This window comes from Phascolarctos cinereus, unplaced genomic scaffold, assembly GCF_003287225.1.
Source record: "Phascolarctos cinereus isolate Bilbo 61053 unplaced genomic scaffold, phaCin_HiC Scaffold_7;HRSCAF=346, whole genome shotgun sequence".
NCBI lineage: Eukaryota > Metazoa > Chordata > Mammalia > Diprotodontia > Phascolarctidae > Phascolarctos > Phascolarctos cinereus.
In genome coordinates, this window is record NW_027556180.1 from 32,116,228 (window position 1) to 32,138,733 (window position 22,506).

At 40.7% G+C, this 22,506-nt stretch overlaps 1 protein-coding gene across 10 annotated transcripts in view; it reads right to left on the reverse strand.

Moving 5' to 3' along the window:
* TNIK (TRAF2 and NCK interacting kinase) overlaps nt 1-22,506 on the reverse strand; it is a 415,562-nt gene that overhangs the window by 131,773 nt on the left and 261,283 nt on the right. For all 10 annotated transcript variants that reach the window (XM_020980386.2, XM_020980405.2, XM_078147460.1 and 7 more), the window contains exons 9-10: nt 18,784-18,862; nt 697-872 (exon numbers count right to left, since the gene is read on the reverse strand). In XM_020980386.2, the coding sequence (XP_020836045.1) occupies nt 697-872; nt 18,784-18,862 (255 nt within the window). The remainder of the gene's footprint in view (nt 1-696; nt 873-18,783; nt 18,863-22,506) is intronic.

Consider the following 22,506-nt stretch of genomic DNA (forward strand, 5'->3'; position numbering starts at 1 on the left):
TTAACCACTCTCTGCCTCAGTTTCCTCAACTATAAAGTGGGGATAACAAGAAGACCTATCTCCCAGGGTTGTTGTGAGGATCATCATATCTAAAGTGCCTTGCATGCCTCAAAGGGCTGTTTAGATACTGGTCGATCCTCCTCCTCTGAGAGTATGGATGACTTGCTCAGGGTGCCGATGCAAGGGTGTATCAGAGGTGAGAAGTGGAACCAGCTAATATTGATGCTAGGTGTTAGCTACATAAAAACATTTCGACTGAGGGAAACAAAAGTTTGTTTTCCAGTTTTTCAAACAGGAAAATATATTTGGGATGCAAATGTCTTTAAACCCAGTTCTTCAAGGTCGGGTTCAGCATGGCTTTGTCTGGTGCCTGCAGAGGATGGGTTTTTTTTGGTTATGTTTTTTACACACCTCTCCTTTTTAAAAACAGATCCTATTTCCGTGAGCTCCACAGCACATATGCCTTGGAATCTCTGATCTACAGACCGGTCACTCACCCTGCTGAGTAAGTGTGAATCTTTGAGTTGGGAGTTACCTCAGAAGGCAGTTGGCCTGAGCCCTACCTGAACAGAAACCAGGATAAGGCCTTACTGGGCTCGACTAAAAGTCTGCCTGGTCTCCACAGCTGCCGCACAGCAGGACTGTGTGACCTCTCACACTTCTTGGCTCCCATGCAAGATAAAAACCAGCACTAACCTTTCTCTCCTCGCTTCTTCTTTGTCCTGTCGATGTGATCCTTGAGCTGAATTCGGACTTGTCGTTCATTAGGCTGGTCTCTTATAAACGGATGCTTCATGAGCTGTTCTGTGGTGGGTCTTTGACTATGATTCTTTACTAAGCAGCTCTCGATGAAAGACTGGAACTTTTTAGACCTACCAAAGGGAGGACATGAATTAGCCCCACTGCAAGTCACCAACTCATAGCAGCATGGAATTTGGGAGGTGGAAGGGACCTTGGCAACCCTCCTTGTCCCATCCATGCTCAGAAGGTGTCACTGAGATCCCATATCTGACATGTGGTCACTTAGCCTTTGCTTGCAGACCTTCAAGGAGAGGAAACCCACCACCTCCCAAGGTGGCATGCTCCTCTTTTAATAGCTTATTCTTTGGAGCAGCTCTAATGGATAGGACTTAATCCAGACATCAAGCCTAAATTGGTGTCTTTGCAACTTGGTTCCCAGGCTCCCAGTTATTTTTCCTGGGCCGAACATAACAAATCTAACCCTCTTCTACAAGACAGACCTTTAAATCATGTCAAGAGAGCAATCTGCTCCTTCCCTCTCTCCCCTCTCCCTCTCAAGTCTTTTCTTCTATAGACTAAGCATGCCACAAACTCAAAGATCACACTGGGATTTACTGAAATTAATGAAGCCAAAATACAGAACAATCAATCAGGTAAACTGTGTTAATCATTACTGTTCTGGCTGCTATGAGATACTCATGAATGGCACAGATTTGTGTAAAACAGAATGTATTCTGATATACTTTCCAGACGTCCTTATTTGTCAAAGACACCCAAATTCCTTCAGTTCACCCAGATTTGCAACCTCAGAGCACAGTCATCCTTGACTGTTTGATTCCTCTCTAATCCAGCTTCCAGTCATTTGCTAATTCTTAGAGATTTTACCTCCATATCATTTCTCTCATTCATCGCCTTCTCATCCATTTTATGCCTTCTATTCTAGTTCAGGTCCTCAACATCTCTTATCTGGACTATTATAATAATCTCTTAACTGGTTTCCTGGTTTTCAGCTTTTCTCCTTTCCAATCCATCCACCCAGCTGCCTAATTAGCATTTCAAGCCATGCCCCTCTCCCGCAACATACCCATTTAAAAAAAAAAGTCTTCCAAGGCTTCCTATTACCTCCTTACTCTGGTGTTTAAAATTCTTTGTAATCTGGCTACCATCTACCTTTTCAGTCTTATTTCATATTTCATTGTCTACACAAGATAGATAATAAATCCAGAAGAAGGTAAAGCAGAGAGAGACCTATATGGATTGTCATCATCAGAGAAAGAAGATTTATGTATGAATTGAGACCTAAAAGGATGGGTAATATTTATATAAAGGGAAAGTAGTAAGAAGGTGGGAGGTGGGACTGGGGATTGGGGAAGAAAGAACAACGAAGATATAGGATTAAAAATATGCCTGGTGTGTGGTTGGACTATTGTAATCATCTCCTAATCAGCCTCCCTGCCTCAAGCCTTGGACAAATGCTAAAATGATTTCCTTAGAGTGAAGGTCTGACTATGCTCTCCCCCTCACTCCTTAAAAACTCCACTGGCTCCCTACTACATCTGGGTACAAATACAAACTCCTTTGTTTGGTATTGAGAGTTGCCCCCAACATGACCCCAGTCTCCCTTTCCAGTCTAATGATGTCTGCAGTGCCCTCCCTTCTCACCTCTGCCTCCTAGACTCCCTCGTTTCCCTCAAGAATCAGCAGAAATGCCCCCTTCTGTGGGAAGCCTTTCCTGATTGCCCCAACTGCTTTTGCCTTGTTTCCTGCCCCGATTGTGTTGGGGATTTCTGCAGTCGGTCTTGTACATGTCTCTATGTGGACAGGTTGTCCCTCTGGTCAGAATTCAAATTATTTGATAGCAGATTTTTTTTCATTTCTGTCTTGTATTTCCTGGGTTAAACATGGTGCCTGGCATGTAGAAAGTACTTTAATAAATATCTGTTGACTGATTGATGGGGCTCCACAGGAACAGAGGGGAAGAGGATGGAAAGTCAGGGTGGGTAGATAGACAGAGTGGGGACAAGTATCAGAGAAATGAACATGAATATTTGGAGGCTCAAATGAACTGTGAGCAGGTTGTTATCACATCAGTAATTTAGAGTTGTTTTTGAACTCCTGACATTTCAATTAATAAGAAAAGATCATAGAACCATAGCATTTTGAACTGCAAGGGGCTGCATCTATTTCAACCTAGATCTAGACCAATAAAATTGCCACTATTTTACAGAAGAAGAGACTGAGGGCCAGAAAAGTGAGCTCACATAAAGTGGCAGAGCAGGGATTTAACTTTTAGGTCTTTTAAGTGCAAATCTAGAAAGTTAGGTGGTACAGTGGATAAAGTACCAGGCCTGGAGTCAGAAAGATCTGAGTTCAAACCTAGCCAGACACTAACTAGCTGTTTGACCCTGGGCAAGTCACTTCACCCTGGTTGCCTCAGTGTCCTCATCTGTAAAATGAGCTAGAAAAAGAAATGGCAAACCACTTCAGTATCTTTGCCAAGAAAACTCCAAATGGAGTCAAGAAGAGTCAGACACAACTGAAAATAACTAAATGAAAACAAAAAAAAGGGCCCAAGTCTACTGCAGCACAACTCTCACATTCCTCTCATCTGTATTCTCAAACTGCTTTTCTCTCCCAACTTCCCTATTGCCCAGTCATCTATGCTTAGAACCTCGGTTATCTTTGACTCTTTCTACCAATTCATCCCACCATATCTCATCAGTGACCACATGTCCTTACAGTTCCTTCCACCTCTAAACTCCATTGTCTTCTTTCTATAATATCTGTACACTGACATCCAATGACGTTGACTCCTGATTTTTCTTGAACAAGAAACTCCATCTCTTACTGATGATTTCTGTGCATTTCTTTTAGATCCTGCTACTTAGGTGAAGTTGTTAATTGCTTAAAATAACTTGTGTTGAATGTCTAGGGTTTTCTAAGTAAACCATTCAACTGTAAAAAGTAATATTTTGTTTACCTGGCTATGCTCTCAAAATCTTATTCTTGCCTTATCACTGTAACTGGTATTTTTAGAACTGTATCAAATAATAGTAGTGACAATGATCTTACTTGGTTTATGCCTGATTGTATTGGAAAGGATTTTGGTATTTCTCCATTGTAGATAACACTTGATTTGGGTTTCAGTAAGACATATATTTAGGAAATGATTTTATTACTGTGGTTGCTTTTTAATTTTTTATGTTTTTATGCTTTTTCACATTTTTTTTTAACTTAAGAGGGTCAAATCTTATTGTCCACATCTAGTGAAAATAAGCTTTCCTGGCTTCATGTAAGACCCAACTAAAATCTCACCTTCCACTGGGAAAGACTTCTTAATTCTAGTATCTTTATTTTCTATTTATCCTATATATGGACTATCTGGACAAATTTGTTTATTGTTATCTCCCCCATAAGATTGTGAGCCCCTTGAAGATATGGACCATTTATAGCTTCTTTTTGTATTCCCTGCACTTAGCCCTGTGCTTGGCATATAGTAGGTGCTTAATAAATATTTGCTGACTGATTAAATATGCAATTTTTATTCTCTTGGGTACTAATATGTGATCCTTATAGTTTTCCAGATATTGAAACAACCCTGCATTTCTAGCATAAATCCAACCTGGTTACAGTGTATAATCTCTCTAACATGTTGCTATAGCTTCCTTGTTAAGATTTTATTCAGTTCTTTGGCATTGATATTCATTAGACAGAGTGCTCTATAGCTTTATTTTCCATCTCAGTTTAAGTAATCAGGACTATATTTGTCTCATGAAAAGAATGTAGGAGGATAACATGTTTCTCTAGTATTAAAATAATTTATATAAAATTAGAGTTGATTATTCTTTGACTATTTGGTAGAATTCTCTTATAAGTCCATCTAGCCTTGGGATTTTTTCCTTTGGCAGTCCATTTATGAATTGTTCAGTTCTTCTTCCTGAGACTGGGTTATCTAAGTTCTCCATTTCTTTTTCTGATAATCTAGATATTTGTATTTTTGTAATTATTAATCCATTTCATTTATCATTTTGTGCTGGCATACAACTGGGCAAAATCATTTCTAATTTCCTTTATTTCCCCTGTAATTATTGTGAGCTCTTTTTTAAACTTTTATATTGGTGATTTGGTTTTCCTCTTTCTTTTTCCATCAGGTTAGCTCAATAGTTTATTTTATAATAATTATTTTTAAAACCATTTTGTCATTTCAAGTTTTTCAAGCTTTATTTTGTTACTTTGCTATTTTGTTCTCAATTTTATTTATTTTGCCTTTGTTTTTCGACAATTGTTTTGCACTAAGCTGGCTTCAGGTTGATTTTCAGAAGGCCAACCTGGTTCCCTTCATTTCTCTGCCTCTGTTAGTTTCTGGCCAGGTTACTGGAGCATCCCTTCTCCTTCCCTTAGCCACTTCTGCATTTACCTGTGCTCATGTTGTCTTCCTTAGTTCAAATTCTCAGCCCGTCACTGATTTTTTCTGGTTGTCTTCAAGGAACTTAGTATTCTATGTTTTCAGACTTTTTTGTCATTGATCTTTCTGTGGACCTTTTCAGATATTTGCTAGATTTATGTGGGAAAGCTGGGATTCTCCATAATTAACTCAACTGGAAAGCCCGTACTTTTTCTTAATCTGTCCTTCATGCACAGTCTCTGTTGATCCTTTCTTGTCCTTCAAGACCCAGCTCAGAGGCCACCTCTTCCCTGAAGTCTTCCATGATTTTCTCCCCATTTCTCTTATGTAAATAGGTCTTTACTTCCTGAAAATTTCTTCTAGAATTTTTTTGGCTGGATTTTTCACATTCTACCTCATAACCTACTTAATTATGTATATACCTTTCCTTCTTCATTAGATTGTAAACTCTTTGAAGGTGGGAACCATATCATATCTCTCTTTGTAACTAGTGCCTAACATAGTACCTTAGGAAGCTTAATAAATATTTCCTGAATGAATAAAGGACTTTATTCAATCATTCATTCACTAATTCAGTAAGCATTTATTGAGTGTCAACTAAGTACCAGAAGCAGGGGTTATAAAAACAAAAATAAAAGCCACTATTCTCGAGGAATTTGCACTCCTTTGGATGAATGAATGCATGAAAGAATGAACATTATCTGTGTTGCTACTATCCCAATGAAGTTTGCAAATTTAAGGAGCAAAGTTCTTAAATGAAAATGTATTAATCAATGAAAATGACTTCACCCCAAGGACTTGGCAGGCCTTAGTGTTTATAGCGTGTAATATTTATCCACTATTTCCTCAAAGATAAAATCTGGGCTGTAAAGAAACTCATGAGGACTGGGAGCCAAAGAAGTAGAGAGAACCATTTTCCTAATGATTAAGGAGTCAACAAGGTGTGAGAAACTCCCAGGTGGACTTTACCCAGGATTCAAGAAGTGGGAACACGTGCTCTTACTGAGAGTTCCATGTGATTAGGGATGGTGTTACTAATTAAGCCTCTCATTCTCATAAGGACTTTCTTAGCAACCCTTTATGACCCAGTCCTGGGCACCTCAGAGTGGAAATCCATAAGGTGACCTCTAGTGCCACCTGGTGGGAGACCTGGAAGTTTCCCATCTCAAGTAGTCAGGAAAGCTTTTCCTTTGTAGCGTAAGAGATGGGAATGATGAGCATAATAGACCAAGGTTATATCTATACCTATATCTATATCTATATCTATATCTATATCTATATCTATATCTATCTATCTATCTATCTATCTATCTATCTATCTATCTATCTATACCAAGGATTGTTAAGTCTACCTACTATAAGCTGTGCCTTAGGTAAGCAGCACAAATCATTCCCTCATTGGAGGAGTGGGAGACTGGAGAAACCCAAAGGTGGGGTTGTAAACATCTTTGGGAAGGTTGGTATATGGGTGTAATGCCATAGATGCAAGTTACTTCAACCTATTTTACCAATTTTTTTCTTGCTAACAAGGTGTGAACCTCTCTTGCTTCTGTGCTGCTAAACACTTTCAAGTATTGTCAGGGTCCTCAAAATGAGGTGCCCTGGGGCACAGCTCTGCCCTAGATAGGGTTTTGTAAGACTTATTTTAAAAAAATTCTTGAGTCAAATGTTAAGAGACACTCTTAAGAGACCTCACTTCCCTTTTTACTCAGGTCAAAGTGACTTTTCCCGCAACCTAGTTATTTCTCTTTCTCCAGGATTCCCATGGATCTTGAACATTTCCACTTACATTTCTAAGATATTTTCAGATTGATGTTTGTGTTATTTAGGAAGGGAACAAAGCAAAAACCCACGAATGTTTCTGTACCACTGGGATGAATCAGCAAATGTTGAACATAGCTCTATTACAGTGACCTTTCAAGACACTGATAAATCCACCTTCTCTTAGGCTGCTTTGGAAGCTACTGGAAGGACCTCAAGAGATACCAGCAAACCTACCAGCTTAAGAAAACCTCTAGACAAGGAGCTGCTATGACACCTGCTACCCCCCAACCTTGCTTCCAAGGGAAGAGAACAGGGGGGTTTTGAACATATTCAAAATCCCCCTGTTCTCTTGACTCTCTGGATGATTTCATTTCAATTCTGAAAGTGTTCTCATTCTCTTGTTTTCTCTCTCTCTCTCTCTCCTCTCTCTCTCTCTCTCTCTCTTCTCTCTCTCTCTCTCTCTCTCTCTCTCTCTCTCTCTCTCTCTCTCTCTCTCTCTCTCTCTCTCTCCAAATTTTCCAAAAGCACTTTGTCTAATTCTCTTGTTTCAATGAACAAGCAGTTATCAAACTCCTACTAAGTGCTAAGCACTGGACAGAGGCATAGTACCACAGTTACAAAAACTAAACAGTCTCTGCCCTCAAGGAGCTTATATTCTACTGGGGAAAGAAACACATACATACATATATATCTATATCTATATCTATATATATCTATATATATATATCTATAAATATATCTCAAATCTCTAAACTCATACACACATAAATCTGTAAACATGTACACATATATACCAAATTTATAAAAAAGTCAATACAAGGTTATTTCAGAGAAATGGCACTGGTTTCCAGGATTAGACCTCTTTGTTTTATGATTATCTGTGTACATTTTCTATCCCAACCTCCATCCCACAATAGAATACAAGCCTCTTGAGGGCAGCACAAATGCCATTTTAAATCCCTAGCCATAGCACAGTGCCTTCCACATAACAAACGCCTAATAAAACCATTCATTTGACAAAATTCCCAAACCTTAAAGTTGCTAATGTCTTCCCCATAATGGCTACCTCACTTCTAAACTATATTTCTCCAGTATGCACTGATCTACACATATGTTATCTTCCTCTTTAGAATGTAAGCTCCTTGAGGGTAGGGAGTATTTTTTTATTCTTTTTATCCCCAGCACTAAGTAAAGTGATCTTTGCATATGTTATTTCATTTGACCCTCACAAGAACTCTGGGAAGAAGGTCCTATTATTATTCCCATTTTATAAATGAGGAATGCTGAGGCTGAGAGAGCTTAAATCACTTGCTTGAGTCAAATAGCTAGTAAGTCTGTGAGGCAGGAAGGATGTGAACTCAGCCTTTCCTGATTCTAAGCCCAACATCCTGGTTGGCAGATAGTAAACATTTATGCTTGTTGGTTGAAAGGTACTATCAGTAAGGTGGCTAGGTGGCACAATGAATAGAGTACTGGCTTAAGAACTGGGAAGTGAAGAGCTCAAAATCATCTTCAGTAACTTGTTAACTCTGTGAGTCAGGTCAATAAGCACTGATTAAGGGCCAGGCACTGTGTGAGCCTGAACAAGTCCCCTTAAGCCCTCAGCCTTGGTTTCCTTATCTGTAAAGTGGTGATAATAATAGCACTTACCTTTCAGAACTGTGGTGAGGAATGAGTTAATATTTGTAAAGGCACTTAGCATAGTGTCCGGCACCTAGCAGGCAATGAATAAAGGTTGATTTCCTTCCTTTCCCCTTTCCTAAAGTGTTATGTAAATGCTAGCCATTATTATTGGGGGGTTTTTGTTACTATTATTATTCTCATCATTACTAGAGATGAGAAGATGGAGCCCTGAAGTCATTACTTTACCCTCATGAAGCTTACATTAGCCTAGGAGACTATGACATATACAAAGGTGAGTATGATACAAGCCAGCTGTGATGGAAGCAGACAGAGTGCCCTCGGGAAATAGAAATGATAGAGAATATCTTCAATTAGGGGTAGGGGAGGGAGAGGGAAGATCAAGGAGGTGTTCACCAAGGAGATGGAACCTAATCTGAGCCCTGAAGTATAGATAGGAAGTCAGAGGAGGGAAGGGAATGCATCACAGGGAAATGGCAGGCCCCAGTTTGAACTCTATGGGCAGGCATTATGTCAGTTTGCCTGGAATTTCAAAGTCATGGAAGGAAACCCTGTGAAATGGAGTTGAAGAGGCAGGTAGGAGCTGGGGGAAGGCCTTAAATCCTAGATGGAGAAGTCTGTATTTTATCACATACAATCTCAAACTAATCTATCCCAAAGGACCTCTAAGACACACTAAGTGGATCCTAAGAGGAAGCCCACTTAAGGCAAATTCCAGACGGTAATGGACTTTCCCAAGGTAGAAATCCAGAGAATAGATTTCAGGCAAGCCACTCCCACAACCTGTTCCCACACAGGCTTTTTGCAAAGTAGAAAATTAATGTCAAATAAAAATTAATGTTAGAAAACCACTCAATGTTAACATATGGACAAATGGCCATTCTATGTTCATTACTCACAGCTTCAAGGATGGGCCTCCATTTAAGTGGGAATCTATTCCTCATTTGAAGATGTTGAATAAAAGGTACACTATCCAATTAAGAAAGAAGCCATGCAGACTCATTAGAATGTGGCTTCCAGTGCATCACCCTGACACCCCGAGTGCTGAGGAATTTGCAAGGCTCTCCACTCAAAAAGCATGTAATTGAACCAGCTCTCGAAGAGGACTCTGTGCCAATCACTGCATCCCGACAGTCTCCAAGAACACAGCTTCTGGGCAAAATAATAGCAAGCTCGAGAAATAGAGACACTGAACCACGCTTTTCTAGAAGGAGCAGAATCTGAAGGGCCAAACAATGCCCTGCCCCAAACAGACCTTCTAAGAGTACGCTGTTGTCCCTGACTGAAATTTAGCTGGAAAGAAATCAGCATGTGATGATGATGATGATGATGATGAAGATAGCTAGCCATTGCATTGTGTTTGAAGGTTTGCAAAATGTTTTACATATATTATCTCATTTGATCCTCATAATAACTCTGGGAGGTAGGTGCTATTATCACCCCATTTTAGAGATGAGGCAACTGAAACTGAAAAAGGTTATATCCCTGGATCGTACAGCTAATAAGAGCATGAGGCATCATCCTGACTTCAGGTCAAGCACTCATTTCTCTTTTTTCTTTTCTGTTTGGTGAGGCAATGGGGTGAAGTGACTTGCCCAGGGTCACGCAGCTAGTAAGTGTCACATGTCTGAGGCCAGATTTGAACTCGGGTTGTCCTGAGTCCAGAGCCGGTGCTCTATCCACTGCGCCATCTAGCTGACCCCAATTCTCCCTCAAATTTCAGGTGAACACATTTCTTCTACGTTAAAATATGAGCAGTTACTGCTTGACTGATTGCGGAGATGTCTCCTGGCGTTAACATTTTTTGTTTTGGCCCAGACATAACGATCTGATTGTCACAGAGAACTCCTAACCTGGAAAATTCCTTTTCCTGTGCATACTGATAATGCTTTTTTCACTTAAAATCTCAAGGGAGCTGCCTGGGGTCACCTGGGAAGTAAGGGCCTCAGCCATGTGGGTCGAGTGTGTCACAGGATGCCCTTGAATCCTGGCACTTCTTACCCAAAGGCCCTTTCTCTATCCGCGTCTCTCTCAGGGGTAAAATATTCTTATATAAAGCACACTGCTTGCTTGTGTCCTTGCTCAAAGTAATTTCAAACTACTTTTCTAATAAGCCTATTACCATGAGTATTGCTGATCTTCTAAGGGCTGGTCTTAGATAAAGAATAAGTGGTAGTGAGTGGTGCTGCAAGACTGAAGCCCAGCTTCTGAGTCCCCCAGGGTTAAATGAAAGCACTTCTCTCTGGCTTCTTCTTGTTTATAGATTAATGTCCTCCTAAGGACCTCCAGCTGCCTAATAGGCTGCTGAGTTAATCCTCCTAAGAGGCTTGTGAAAAGTTTTCAGGAAAAATGAGGCCTTCCGAAAAGCCACCTGGCCAGAGCGGCTCGCATTGGGCGCTACTTCTATTTCTCAGAACATCCCTCTGCCTCTCCTTTCTTTTGCTCCCATTCCTAAGGCATTGTTCCTGCCGTTAAGAATCAAAGGATTCAATGGGAGAAGGGACTTCAGGGGTGCTCTTGTCCAATATATACCTAAATGAGAATCCCACCTCTGACATCCCTGACATTGAAGACCTCCAATCAGGGAGGAACTCACAACCATCCTTCACTGGAGTCCTTGTTGTTGTCTGTCCTTCACTGTTGAAGAGGACCATGACATCAGGGAGGTGATGCCATGACATGGAAGTGAGTTGGATTGATGTGTGGGTTCCACAGCTATTATGTGGATTAATAAGGGACTGTGCCAAGTCATCAGCTTCACTTTCACCTCCGGAGCCATCTGGGTCCAGTGGACAGATATAGATCAGGATGACTGGAGGTGGCCCTGGATGCAGTGGGAAACCTTGTCCTTTTTAAGTTAAAGTCTTTCTCTGGTCTCAGTTTGACTGAGCAATGCCTGTTCAGTGATTAAGGCTAAGTAAGAAATGAGGCAAAGAATAGCCCATACATTGGAGATTCTTGTACAGATACAAGTGAGAGGTCTCTTCTAGCTGAGAATGTGGATTTGAAGGTGATTTTTCCACTTTTAATAGACTTACCAAGAGCAGGGTTCTTATAAGAGGATTCAGGTACATTTTGGCTTATACTGGGAGACAGGGAGATTCCATTCACTTTTACCTTTCATTAAGCACTCACTATACACCAAGAGCATGAGCAGTAGAATACACTAGTGAATAGAAAAGTGGATTTGGAATTTGGAAGGCCTGGGTGCAAGTCTTCCTCTAACAGTTACTGGGTTTGAGATGCTGGACTCTCAGGCCCAGATAAATCTAGAACATTGTAAATTGCAGAAACACTGCTAATCTATTGAATTTAAGCTCTCAGAGAGGTGGGATTATTTCATTTTTTTGCATTTGTATCCCAAGTATCTAATTCAGTGCCTGGTACATAGCCTATACTTCACAAATGTTTATTGAGTAACTGACTCATCCATCTGCATGAGCAAAGGAAGTTTCCTCATTGAGAAAACATTATAATAATGAAATCAGAGGTCCAGACAAAATGTCTAAAAAAAAAAATGTGCCTAGCACTGGCACTAGGTACTAGAGAAAAACAAAAATGAAACATGCCGTCATGAAATTTACAGTTCATTAGACAGCCAATGAGCCCTTACATTGGAATGATGATGATGATGATGATGGTGCTACTTAATAATAGGTTTGTGAATTTTTTTGTGTTTATATATATATATATATCTATACACATATATGTGTGTATGACATACACACATATATCACTTCAATTGACTGTCAAAACAACTCTATGAGGTAGATACTATTATTGTTATCATCTCAGTTTTACAGATGAGGAAACTGAGAGGTTACCTATGTGACTTGCCCAAAATCACACAGCCAGTAGGTTTCTGAGATGGGATTTGAAGTCAGATCTTCCAAATTCCAAGTCTGACCCTTTCTCCATTATTGTCTCGACCATTCTTAAAATCACTTCATGGCGGAAAAGCCTCAAGGTTTTTCAACAAAGCCCAAAGCCAAATTGCTGCTGCCAAACTTGATATAGTTAAATTGCAATAAATGAAATGTTATCATTTTCTTTGCTTCCCCAGAAGACATTTACCGGCTTTCCTAGGCAGTGTATCTGACAACCCAGCACAACCCCTCCCTCCGCCATTTACATAATACTGTAAGGCTTGCAAAGCATTTTACATACATTAGAACATTTGATCCTCACAACAACTCTGTGAGTTAGTTGCTATTATTAGCCTCATTTTGCCAATGGAAGAACTGAGACTCACAGTAAAAAAAAATTATCTGCTTGGTATTTCACAGTTGGAGGGGGAGGCAGGGAATGGAATAAAAATTTATATAGCACCTACTGTGTAGTGATATAATACCTAATATTTATTAAATGCCTATGATGTGACAGGCACTATGAAAAGGTGGATTTGAACTCAGTTCATTCTGACTCCAGCCTACCTGGGATCAAAGGATCATAGAATTAGAGCCATAGAGTCAGAATCTTAGAATTCATCAAGTGCAATCCCCTCATTTTATTAAACGAAGAAAATGAGTCATAAGGAATTAAGAGGACTTGCCCAAAGTCACATAGGAAATCGCAGATGGAGATTTTGAACCCAGGTCCTTTGACTCCTGACCCTTTCCTGTCCAGGAGACTGAAGACTGGGCCAGCCTAAAGAAGAAAGGCTTAATCACAAGTCTGTCACATCAGTCTGATCATTTCAAAGCCCATTCAGAGATGCAACAAGCTTTCAGTGGTGATAATAAAAGGGAAAATAATGAGAAGACAAGGATGTGGCCTGCATGGCTGCACCTCGGTGGGCATGTCACATTCATGGGAACCTAACTCCACTCACTCTCCATTTGGATTTGAGTGTGTTAGCAGGCCAAGACATTGGGGGCTTTGGGAGCACAAATGGGAACTTTCACTGGTTCTCCAAAGGTATGAATAAGCATGTCGTGTTTCCTTTTGGCTTGGATGACATGTTTTGATTAGTAACCTTAAGGTGGAAAAAAGTTCCAACTAGCATCAAAATATCTCTCTATGTCTTAAATAGGATGACCGAGTATGGTTAGACCCTGAGGTGAATCTGCCAGCCCAGCCCTCCAACAGACTTTTAGACAATCAACTGGAAAATGCTGTCAACGTGTTTATCAAATGCACTGAAGCCACAAAAGAGAGGGAATGTAAACCTGCTGGAAGACAGAGTCAGAATTCAGAATGATCTTGGGAGGCCCAAGCATGGTGCTAAAGTGAATGACATGGGGCAGCTACATGGCGCAGTGGATAGAGCACCGGCCCTGAAGTCAGGAGATCCTGAGTTCAAATCTGGCCTCAGACTAAACATTTGACACTTACTAGCTGCGTGACCCTGGGCAAGTCACGTAACCCCAACCACCTAAAAAGTAAAATAAAATAAAAAAATAAATAAAGTGAATGACAACATGAAATTTAATAGGGCAAAATGTCAAGACTTATACTAGGGCTCAGCAAATCGACTTCCTAAGGGTGAGATAGAGTAAATGGGACTAGAGAAAAGTTCATCTGAAAAGCTGAGGATTTTAGTAGGCAGCAAGCTCCACATAAGCCTTAGATACTGGGGGCATGGTCTTGATCCTCCCACCCCCACCCCTTTCCAGATAGACAGTTAACATAGGACCAGCAACTCTCTGCTCTTCTCTGGCCAACCTGCAACTGAAGCTTGTGCATTTTCAGAGGATTCAGGTGCCTTTGACCTCACACAACCACAGAACATTTAGTAACAAAACAACATCTGTGGTACTTTGGGATTCTATTTCCTTTCTTTTTTCCTTCCTCAGTGGCCTAGTTTCCTTCAAAACACTACCATGTTATTTTTCTTTCTCAATTTTTTGAAAGAAAATTTCCCACTCAATTCATCTCACTACAATTCTTGTTCTTCCAGATAAATTATTCTTCTGAATGACTTTTTCCATTTAAAAACTGGACTTCTATTGCAAAGAAGAGAGAGCCAAGTCAAATGTCATGTGGTCAAAGCCAATAATAATAATAAAAAACAGTCATAGATGCCAAATCTTTAATGTGAAATAGCAAATTACTAGGCTATTTTTTTGGTCCAGTTGGCCTTTCACAAAACCATGACATTCTTACCCCTCTCCCTGCACCAGTAGAGATGTATCTCAGATGACCTTCCTCTAGTGAGGAAGGGAAGGTGTGGGCAGAAGTGGGCTTGGACAGATCTGGTACTACCTCTAGCTAGAAGCCAACTTTTGAATTTCATCTCCCCGAAGTGATGTGAATCTTGTTTTGTTCTTTCTTTCAAAATCTCAAAGATGAAAAGTCAGCCTGATTTCCTGGAATTTAGTTTCTCAAGCTGGACATCACAAGCTTCTGTAGGGATGGAATGATTACAACAAAGATTCAACTCATGCTGTTTCCAAAGAACTATCTCTCTGCTGGCAATGTCAGTGATATTGTCTGGCGTGGAAGACTGGGCAGACCTCCTCTGCCTTGTGGTTCCTCCATCTCAACTCTTTCTCTGTGTTTTCAAGGTCTACCATGGTGCCTAGAGAAAGCGTACCTCTCTAGACCTTGCAGAACTCTGAAAAATCTGCTACTCTCTTACTCAAAAATTCTCAGTGGCTCCCTATTGCTCCTAGGATGAAACAAACAAACAAACAAAAAACCCTTAGCTTGTCCTTCCCTAATCTTCCATACTCTGTCTACCTACCCCTTCTTTCCAGTCGTATTTCCCCAATTCTGTACTCAGAGAACCTGGGTTCATGTCTAGCCTCTGACAGTTTACTTACCTGTGGGATATGAGATGAGTCACTTAAGCTTTCTAGGCTTCAGCAAGGTCTCCTCAATTGTAAAATAGAGGATTGGCCTAGCTGGCTTTTGGGGGCTCTTCCAGCTCAGCATCCATGATCCTATAATCATATCACCTTCCTTCCTGAACTATTAGTCCAGTTACAATGACTTGCTAATAGTTCCCTGTACTCATGACATTCTTTCTCTATGCCTTAGCTCAGGGTGTGCCCCATGGCTGGAATGCATTCCTCCTCCTTTCTGTCTGAGAAAATCCCTATCTTTAGAGCACAAGGATCCTTCCACATCTCCCAGTCTTTACACTGTATCTCCCTTGAAATTACTTTGTCCATACTTGGTATTTACTCATCTCTGTATACATTTTGTATCCTCCCATCAGAACCAACCAATCGATGAACCACTAGGTATTTATTAAGTGCCTGTTACACATATGGGCAGATAGGTGGCGCCACAGTGCACAAAGTTCTGGGCTTGGAATCACAAAGACTTCTCTTCCTGAGTTCAAATCCAGCCTCAGACACTTTCTAGCTGTGTGAACCAGGGCAAGTCACTTAGCCCTGACTGCCTCAGTTTCCCCATCTATAAAATAAGCTGAAGAAGGAAATGGCAAACCACTCCAGTATCTTTTCCAAGAAAACCCCCAATGCGGACACAACTGAAGTGACTCGACAACTATATATATACATTTCTTGAGGACTGGGGCTCATTTGTCTTTGTATCCCCAGAGGTGGCATAATGCCTGGCACATAGTGGGCACTCAATAAATGTTCTTGTTACCACGGTGGATAGGTAGGTCTGGAATGTATTTTGGGGGCCATAGATTCCAACCTCATCTTCTAGATGAGGCCCAGGGAAGCTGACTTGACCAAGGTCACAAAGGTAGTGGCAAAAGCAAGATTCAAACTCAGGTCCCTGGACTCCAACATTCTTTCTACTAACTAAAAAGCATCCTTTTGAATGATTCTTTTTTCCCAATTACATGTAAAAATAATTTCTAACATTTAAGCAAATTGAGTTCCAAATTCTGCCCTCTTCCTCAATGAGAAGGCAAGCAATTCAATATAGGTTGTTTACCTTTTGAGTGATTCTAAGGCTTGATTTACATTAAGAAATAATACCAGTGGTGATCCTATGACGTTAGGAAATTAGTCACGCCTTGGATGACATGCCATGGATTGGTTGAATATGGTTAAGCAGCTTAGACAGAATCCCAGTGTGTGGAGAGGAGTGTTAACTAAATGTTTGTACAGAATGTTCAGACCTTAAACGTAATCTTGTCCCTTCCCTCCCATCCCGCCCCATCTTATAAATGATGAGATTAAAGTCCAGAGAAGTTTAGTGACTGAAGAGAAGTTGCAGAGCGAGAGGCTGGGGCTTTGGTAGTTGCTGTTATTTTGTTTTGTTTGTTTTTCATCCAGATTTGCGGATTCACAGGGTATAAGCCACCCTTGCTGGGAAAACTCCCTCCAAAGATAGAGCCTGGCAAGTTTGAGGCAGTATGGTTAGTATAATGGACAGAATGCTGAACCTGGCATCAAGAAGAGCCAGGTTCAAAAGATGCTTCCTAACTGTGTGACTCTGGGCAAGTCATTTACCCATTCTCAGCCTCAGTTTCCTCATTTGTAAATGCACAGTAGAAATTATACAATAAAAATGATAATAGCACCTACTTCATGCCTTGTTGTGAGGATCAAATAAGAAAATATATGTAAAGCGCTTTACAAACCTTAAAGGGCTTTGGAAATGTAAACAGTTACTACTGTCTGTAAGTTACAGATCAGGGATATTTAATTGTTTTTTTGTGTCGTGGACCCTCTTTGCCAATCTGGCAAAGTCTATGGAGCTCCTCTCAAAAGCAAGTATTTAAATGTCTAAAATTTAAAAAAAAATCACAGGCTTACACAGGAAACCAACTATATGGAAATAAACATTTCATTTTTTCCTTTCCAAGTTGATAGACTCTATGAAATCTATCCATAGACCTCATGGGGGCCTTGGACTCCAGGTTAAGAAGCCCTGCTTTACCATGGGGCAGCGAAGGGGTCACAGCCTTGTCTAGAGGCACAGTGCTCATAGGCCTGCAAAGCCCTGGCTCTTCCTACTTTCAATGCCTGCCCTCTGTTCTCTGTGCCATGCTGCCTCCTCTACACATCAGCTCTTTTTAACCAGGGCCTATTCATTCTCTGTAACCGTATCTCCAAGGTCTAGCACGCTGCTTGGCACAAAAGCACTCAACAAATGCTTTGTCCGCTGACCAATGGATACACTGACATTTTTCACAAGTTCAGGATTCATTTTGCCATCATTGTCCAATGGTCACATTTGAGTGACATTAACAGCTAAAGGTGTAGAGCAGGGGTAGGGAACCTGAAGCCTTGAGGCCACATGTAGCCTTCTAGGTCCTTGGGTGTGGCCTTTCGACAGAGTCTAAGTTTCACAGAACAAATCCTTTTATCAAGAGGATTTGTTCTATGAAGTTTAGATTCAGTCAAAGGGCCACACTTGAGGATCTAGAGGGCTACATATGGCCTCAAAACTGGAATCGACTCTAGAATAGACACTTCTGGAATAGACAAAAGCAAGAGAGTACAAGGGGTCCAAGCTTGCTTTGGGCAGCCACTTAATCTCTCTCAGTTCCCTTATTTATAAAATCCCATTCCTCCCCCGGCTCCGTTTCCGACTCTCTGGACTTTGCTCCTTTGCTTCAGCTGCCTTCTCATCCTGGAGCGTCCCTCCAGCCCTGAGTGTCCCTTCTCCCACTGGGTAGCTCCTTCTGGAACCTTCATGTTGATGATGCGCCCATGGGCATTCTTCTTCTTCATCTCTCCGCTCACTCCATTTCTGACTCTCTGAATTTCATCCCCATCTCTCTCTATGGGTAGCTGGCCCTCCCCAGGCCCTGCACCCTTTTATGTATTGTCTCCATACATTAGACTATAAGCTCCTTGTGACCAGTGCCTATCTTTCTTTTTGTCCATATTTGCATCCCTAGCACTGGATAAAGTATCTAGCCTGTTATGTGCCAGGCACTGTGCTAAGCACTTTATAAATTTTATAGTAAGAGCTTAAAATGCTTATTAACTGATTAAGGATAATAATGGCACCTACCTTATAAGATTATTTATACACATGCAAACATATGTCTACATATACATATATATGTATATATATATATATATATATATACACACACATAACACTTCTCAAACTTTGAAGAGCTACATCAATGCTAGCAATCTTTATTAATTTTGTTGTTATAGTAGGTATTGAAAACATATCAGATGAACCAATATTCTAGAACAAATGAATGATCAGAGGGAATCATCTGGGAAAAGTCAGTCCCTGCCATTATCATGACCAGCAGACACATGGTTTTGAGGTCGTTTGTAAGGATCACGTAGGGACAAGCTCTTCAGGTGTCTGCCTAAGTATGAGAGAATCAGACTCACCATTTCTTAGACTTCAGCCTCGGGGCAGGGTTCCGGGGAATTAGGAACAGAGCTCTCATGGGATGCATGTCACAAAGAGCTGAAAGAGACAACAAAAGGCATCAGTCACGTTGGGAGGCAAAAGGTCAGCTTGAGTATCCTATGGTTTAAATATGCAAGAAGAGACCCTCAGAACTGGTAACAGATAAACAAATGCATTTCTTCTGTGGTTACCATTGGTATAAGGCTCTTTCTCAGGCACTGAGTCGATGTGTGACCCTGGGAAAGTTGCTTGACCTGTCTTCCTCAGTTTCTTCAACTATAAAATAAGGGTAATAATTGCACCTACTCTCCAGAGTTATCGAGTGGATCAAATGGGACAATATTTATAAAGTCCTTAGCACAGTGCCTGGCACAGAGTAGACACGTAATGAATGTGTGTTTTCTTTCTTCCTTTCTGCCCAAATGATGCTCCTGCCCAAAGACAACCAGATGACCCAGGGTGGAAAGCATAAGTGAGCTCCCATTCAGGAAGAATTAAAAACAATAACCAACATTCATATAAATCTTTTAAATTTTCAAAGCCCTTTATGTGCCTTATTTCATCTGAGCCTCAAAAGAAAAATGTGAAGTAGGTAATATAGGCCTTATTAACCACACTTTATGAAGGAAAGAAACTGAGGTCCATAGACATCTACCTGCCCAAGGTCACATAGCTAGGAAATGTAGGGGATGGGAGTTGAGCCCTGAGTGTTTCTGACTACAAGTGCAATCCTGATATCCTCTCTGTGACATGGTAAAAGTTGAAAATAAGAGTTTGCATTAAATTCAAGGAGGTTTTGAATAGGTAACATTTGAAAATTACCATCCCATATGGATATTTACTGTTTGTCATTCTCCTTAAAACTCCCGTTTAAAGAAGCTGGGTTCTGCCTGGCTGCTTGTCTGTTATGAGCAATCACTGAGCCTCCAGCCTAAGTTACAGCCAAACTGAGAGATAAAGCAGAGATGGGGGGCTCAATTGGTCACTGAATAAAAGCCCGAATCTTGTTGTAAAATGTGTCAGACTCTCAGCATTTGTATGGGGTTTCATTCTTATGGAACATTAGTGGGGTCCAAGTGACCCCCAAATCCCTCCCCCCTGCAATGACAGGGCCATATGACAACTTGTATTTACTTATCTGTGTACATAGTATGGCCCCTCGATAGAATAGAAGCTTCCCGAGGGTAGAATCTATTGTTCAAGTTCTCTTTGCTTCCCTAAAACCTGACACATAGAAAATGCTTAACATTTGTTGAGTTGAATTAATTCAGGACGACTGTGATTCAAATTCCAATCTCTAACCCTAGCTCTAGGACCTCTAGGTAAGTCATATAAATCTCACTAAGCCTCCATTTTCTCATCTGTGATGTCATTTTGGTCCTCTTCAGGAACGGACAACAACTAGTCAACCAAAATGGAAAATAAAATACCTGTAGACTTCCACTCACAAGGTACTGGTGGCTTTTCAGACCAGAGCTCTGATTTCATTTGTATGGGAAACGTCCTCTCTCTACCAGCTGAAGGCAGGAACCTACTCTGCATTTTATAGTCTTAGAAAGTTGCTTGGAAAAATGGAGATCAAGTGACTTACCCAGAGTCATAAAGCCAAGGTAGAACTTGAATCCAGGTCGTCCTGATGTCAAGGCTGGCTGTCTAGCTACCATACAATGCTACCTCTCTTACAGTGTCTCAAATGAGATAATTTCCATAAAGTGCTCTGCAAATTTTAAAGTGCCATAAAAATATCCCCCATTAATATCATGATTATGTTCTTGCTTAAATTCAAGGCCATATTTCCATTTATTAATCCAATCTCTATTATTTAATTCGCATTTCCATTTGGTAATCCAATCTCAAGAGAAATGACAAGTCATAGAGAATGTTTGGACTTATGGGCCTTCCACGTAGCAGACGATTAACGCATGCTTTTTTTTTTTTATTAAATTGTTGGATTGTTCCACACTGGAAGCCTCTTCATGAGGTTGGGAAGATCAGTGGGATGTGGGCTGCAATTTTGGGATTCTGAGGCTCATCCAAATATGCTGTTATCTACATGGACTTTGGCGGGAGGGGGTGGCACAGCATTAGAATGAAAATGGTGGAATGCTGCTTTGGGGGGCATTATTGCCATTAAAACCATGCCAGGCAAGGTCTAAATGGTCATTCTGAATGTTTCATGACTTGAAACTTAAGGCTCAGCTGGGATCCAGGAAGCCCCCCAAAGCATGGCAAATTAAGGATGATAGCTGAAGAATTAAGCTGGAGAAGTAGCTTAATTCTTAAATATGAAACTGTAGCTTCCAGTGAAATTTACTTTTACTCAGGTTGGTTACCCCATCCTCCCAAATTCATCTAGTGTCATAATAGTTTTGAGATGGAAAGGATACTAGAAAACATTTAAGTCAATTCCTTTATTTTATATAAGAGGAAATAGGCCCAAACAGGGGACGTCTGTTAAAGAGGTAGAACGTGACAGCAGTGGGATTTGAACCCAGGTCATCTAACTTCCCATGGTCACATGGTCCCAAAGTCACTCCTCCTCCCATGACTGTCTTCCTAAACAATCATCTAGTAATCAAGCAGAGACTGGATGATCCCTTATCAGGTACCAGGACACATTTTGGATACAGATTGAATTACCCTGGAACAGCCAATGAGGTTCCTTCCAGCCCTAAAATTCTGTGATTCTTCAAATTTTTCTTTTTATGCCTCAGGACTGTGAACGTTTTTTTCCTAGAAGTGACAAGAATCTATAGGCAAAAGTTTTCCTTTAGTCCAATATAACCTCTTATCAAGAATGATGCTAAGGCTTGGGTGCTAGCTACACGGTGTAGGATTTTGTAATTTATTGATTACTTTGGCATTATAGGGCAGCCAGAGGGCACCATAGTACATGGAGTGCTGGGCCTGGAGTCAGGAAGACTCATCTTCCCAAGTTCAAATCTGACCTCTGATACTTGCTATGTGACCCTGGGCAAGTCACTTAACCCTATTTGCTTCAGTTTCTCATTTGTAAAATGAGCAGGTTAAGGAAATGGCAAACCAGCACCTTTGCCAAAAAAATGCCAAATGAGGTCACAAAGAGTCAGATGTGACTGAAATGACTGAACAACAATTGCCATCATAAGCCCTATAAATATTACATCAATTGTGAAGTACCCATATTAATTATAGCTTGGCCAATGATACATGGACCAGGCATTTCTAAGTAATGGGCAGTGACTGGCAGGGTCAACTCTGCAGCCAATTGGGTCTATCAACTGTAGATGAAGTAATAAGGAGGCAGTAATAGCTTTGCAGGAAAAACCAAAACCAGAATGACTTTAATAACCAGTCTGATGTGAGAGACAGCCAATTCTCTCCAATTGTTTTAAGGGGAGAAAAGTTTGTAGTACAAACACTAGAGGTCCTGATGAAGGAAGAGTTTTACACCAACTGTGGAACTGTCCACCTTGACTTTAATACAAGTGGGAAATCTCAAAATCGATATCTAATATGGATGGAAACAATGAGGCTCGAGTGTGTCAACAAGACCTGCCTTCAAGTCTACCTTTTACATTGGCTTGAGTTGTACATTAGAATCTTTGTTATTTGATTTGTTGTTTGTTTAAAGATACAGTTTTTGGGCAGAAGGTGGCTCAAGAATCACCCACAGGTTAAATTTCTGCAGAGAACTGGCATCCTGGAATTTTATTTTCCTC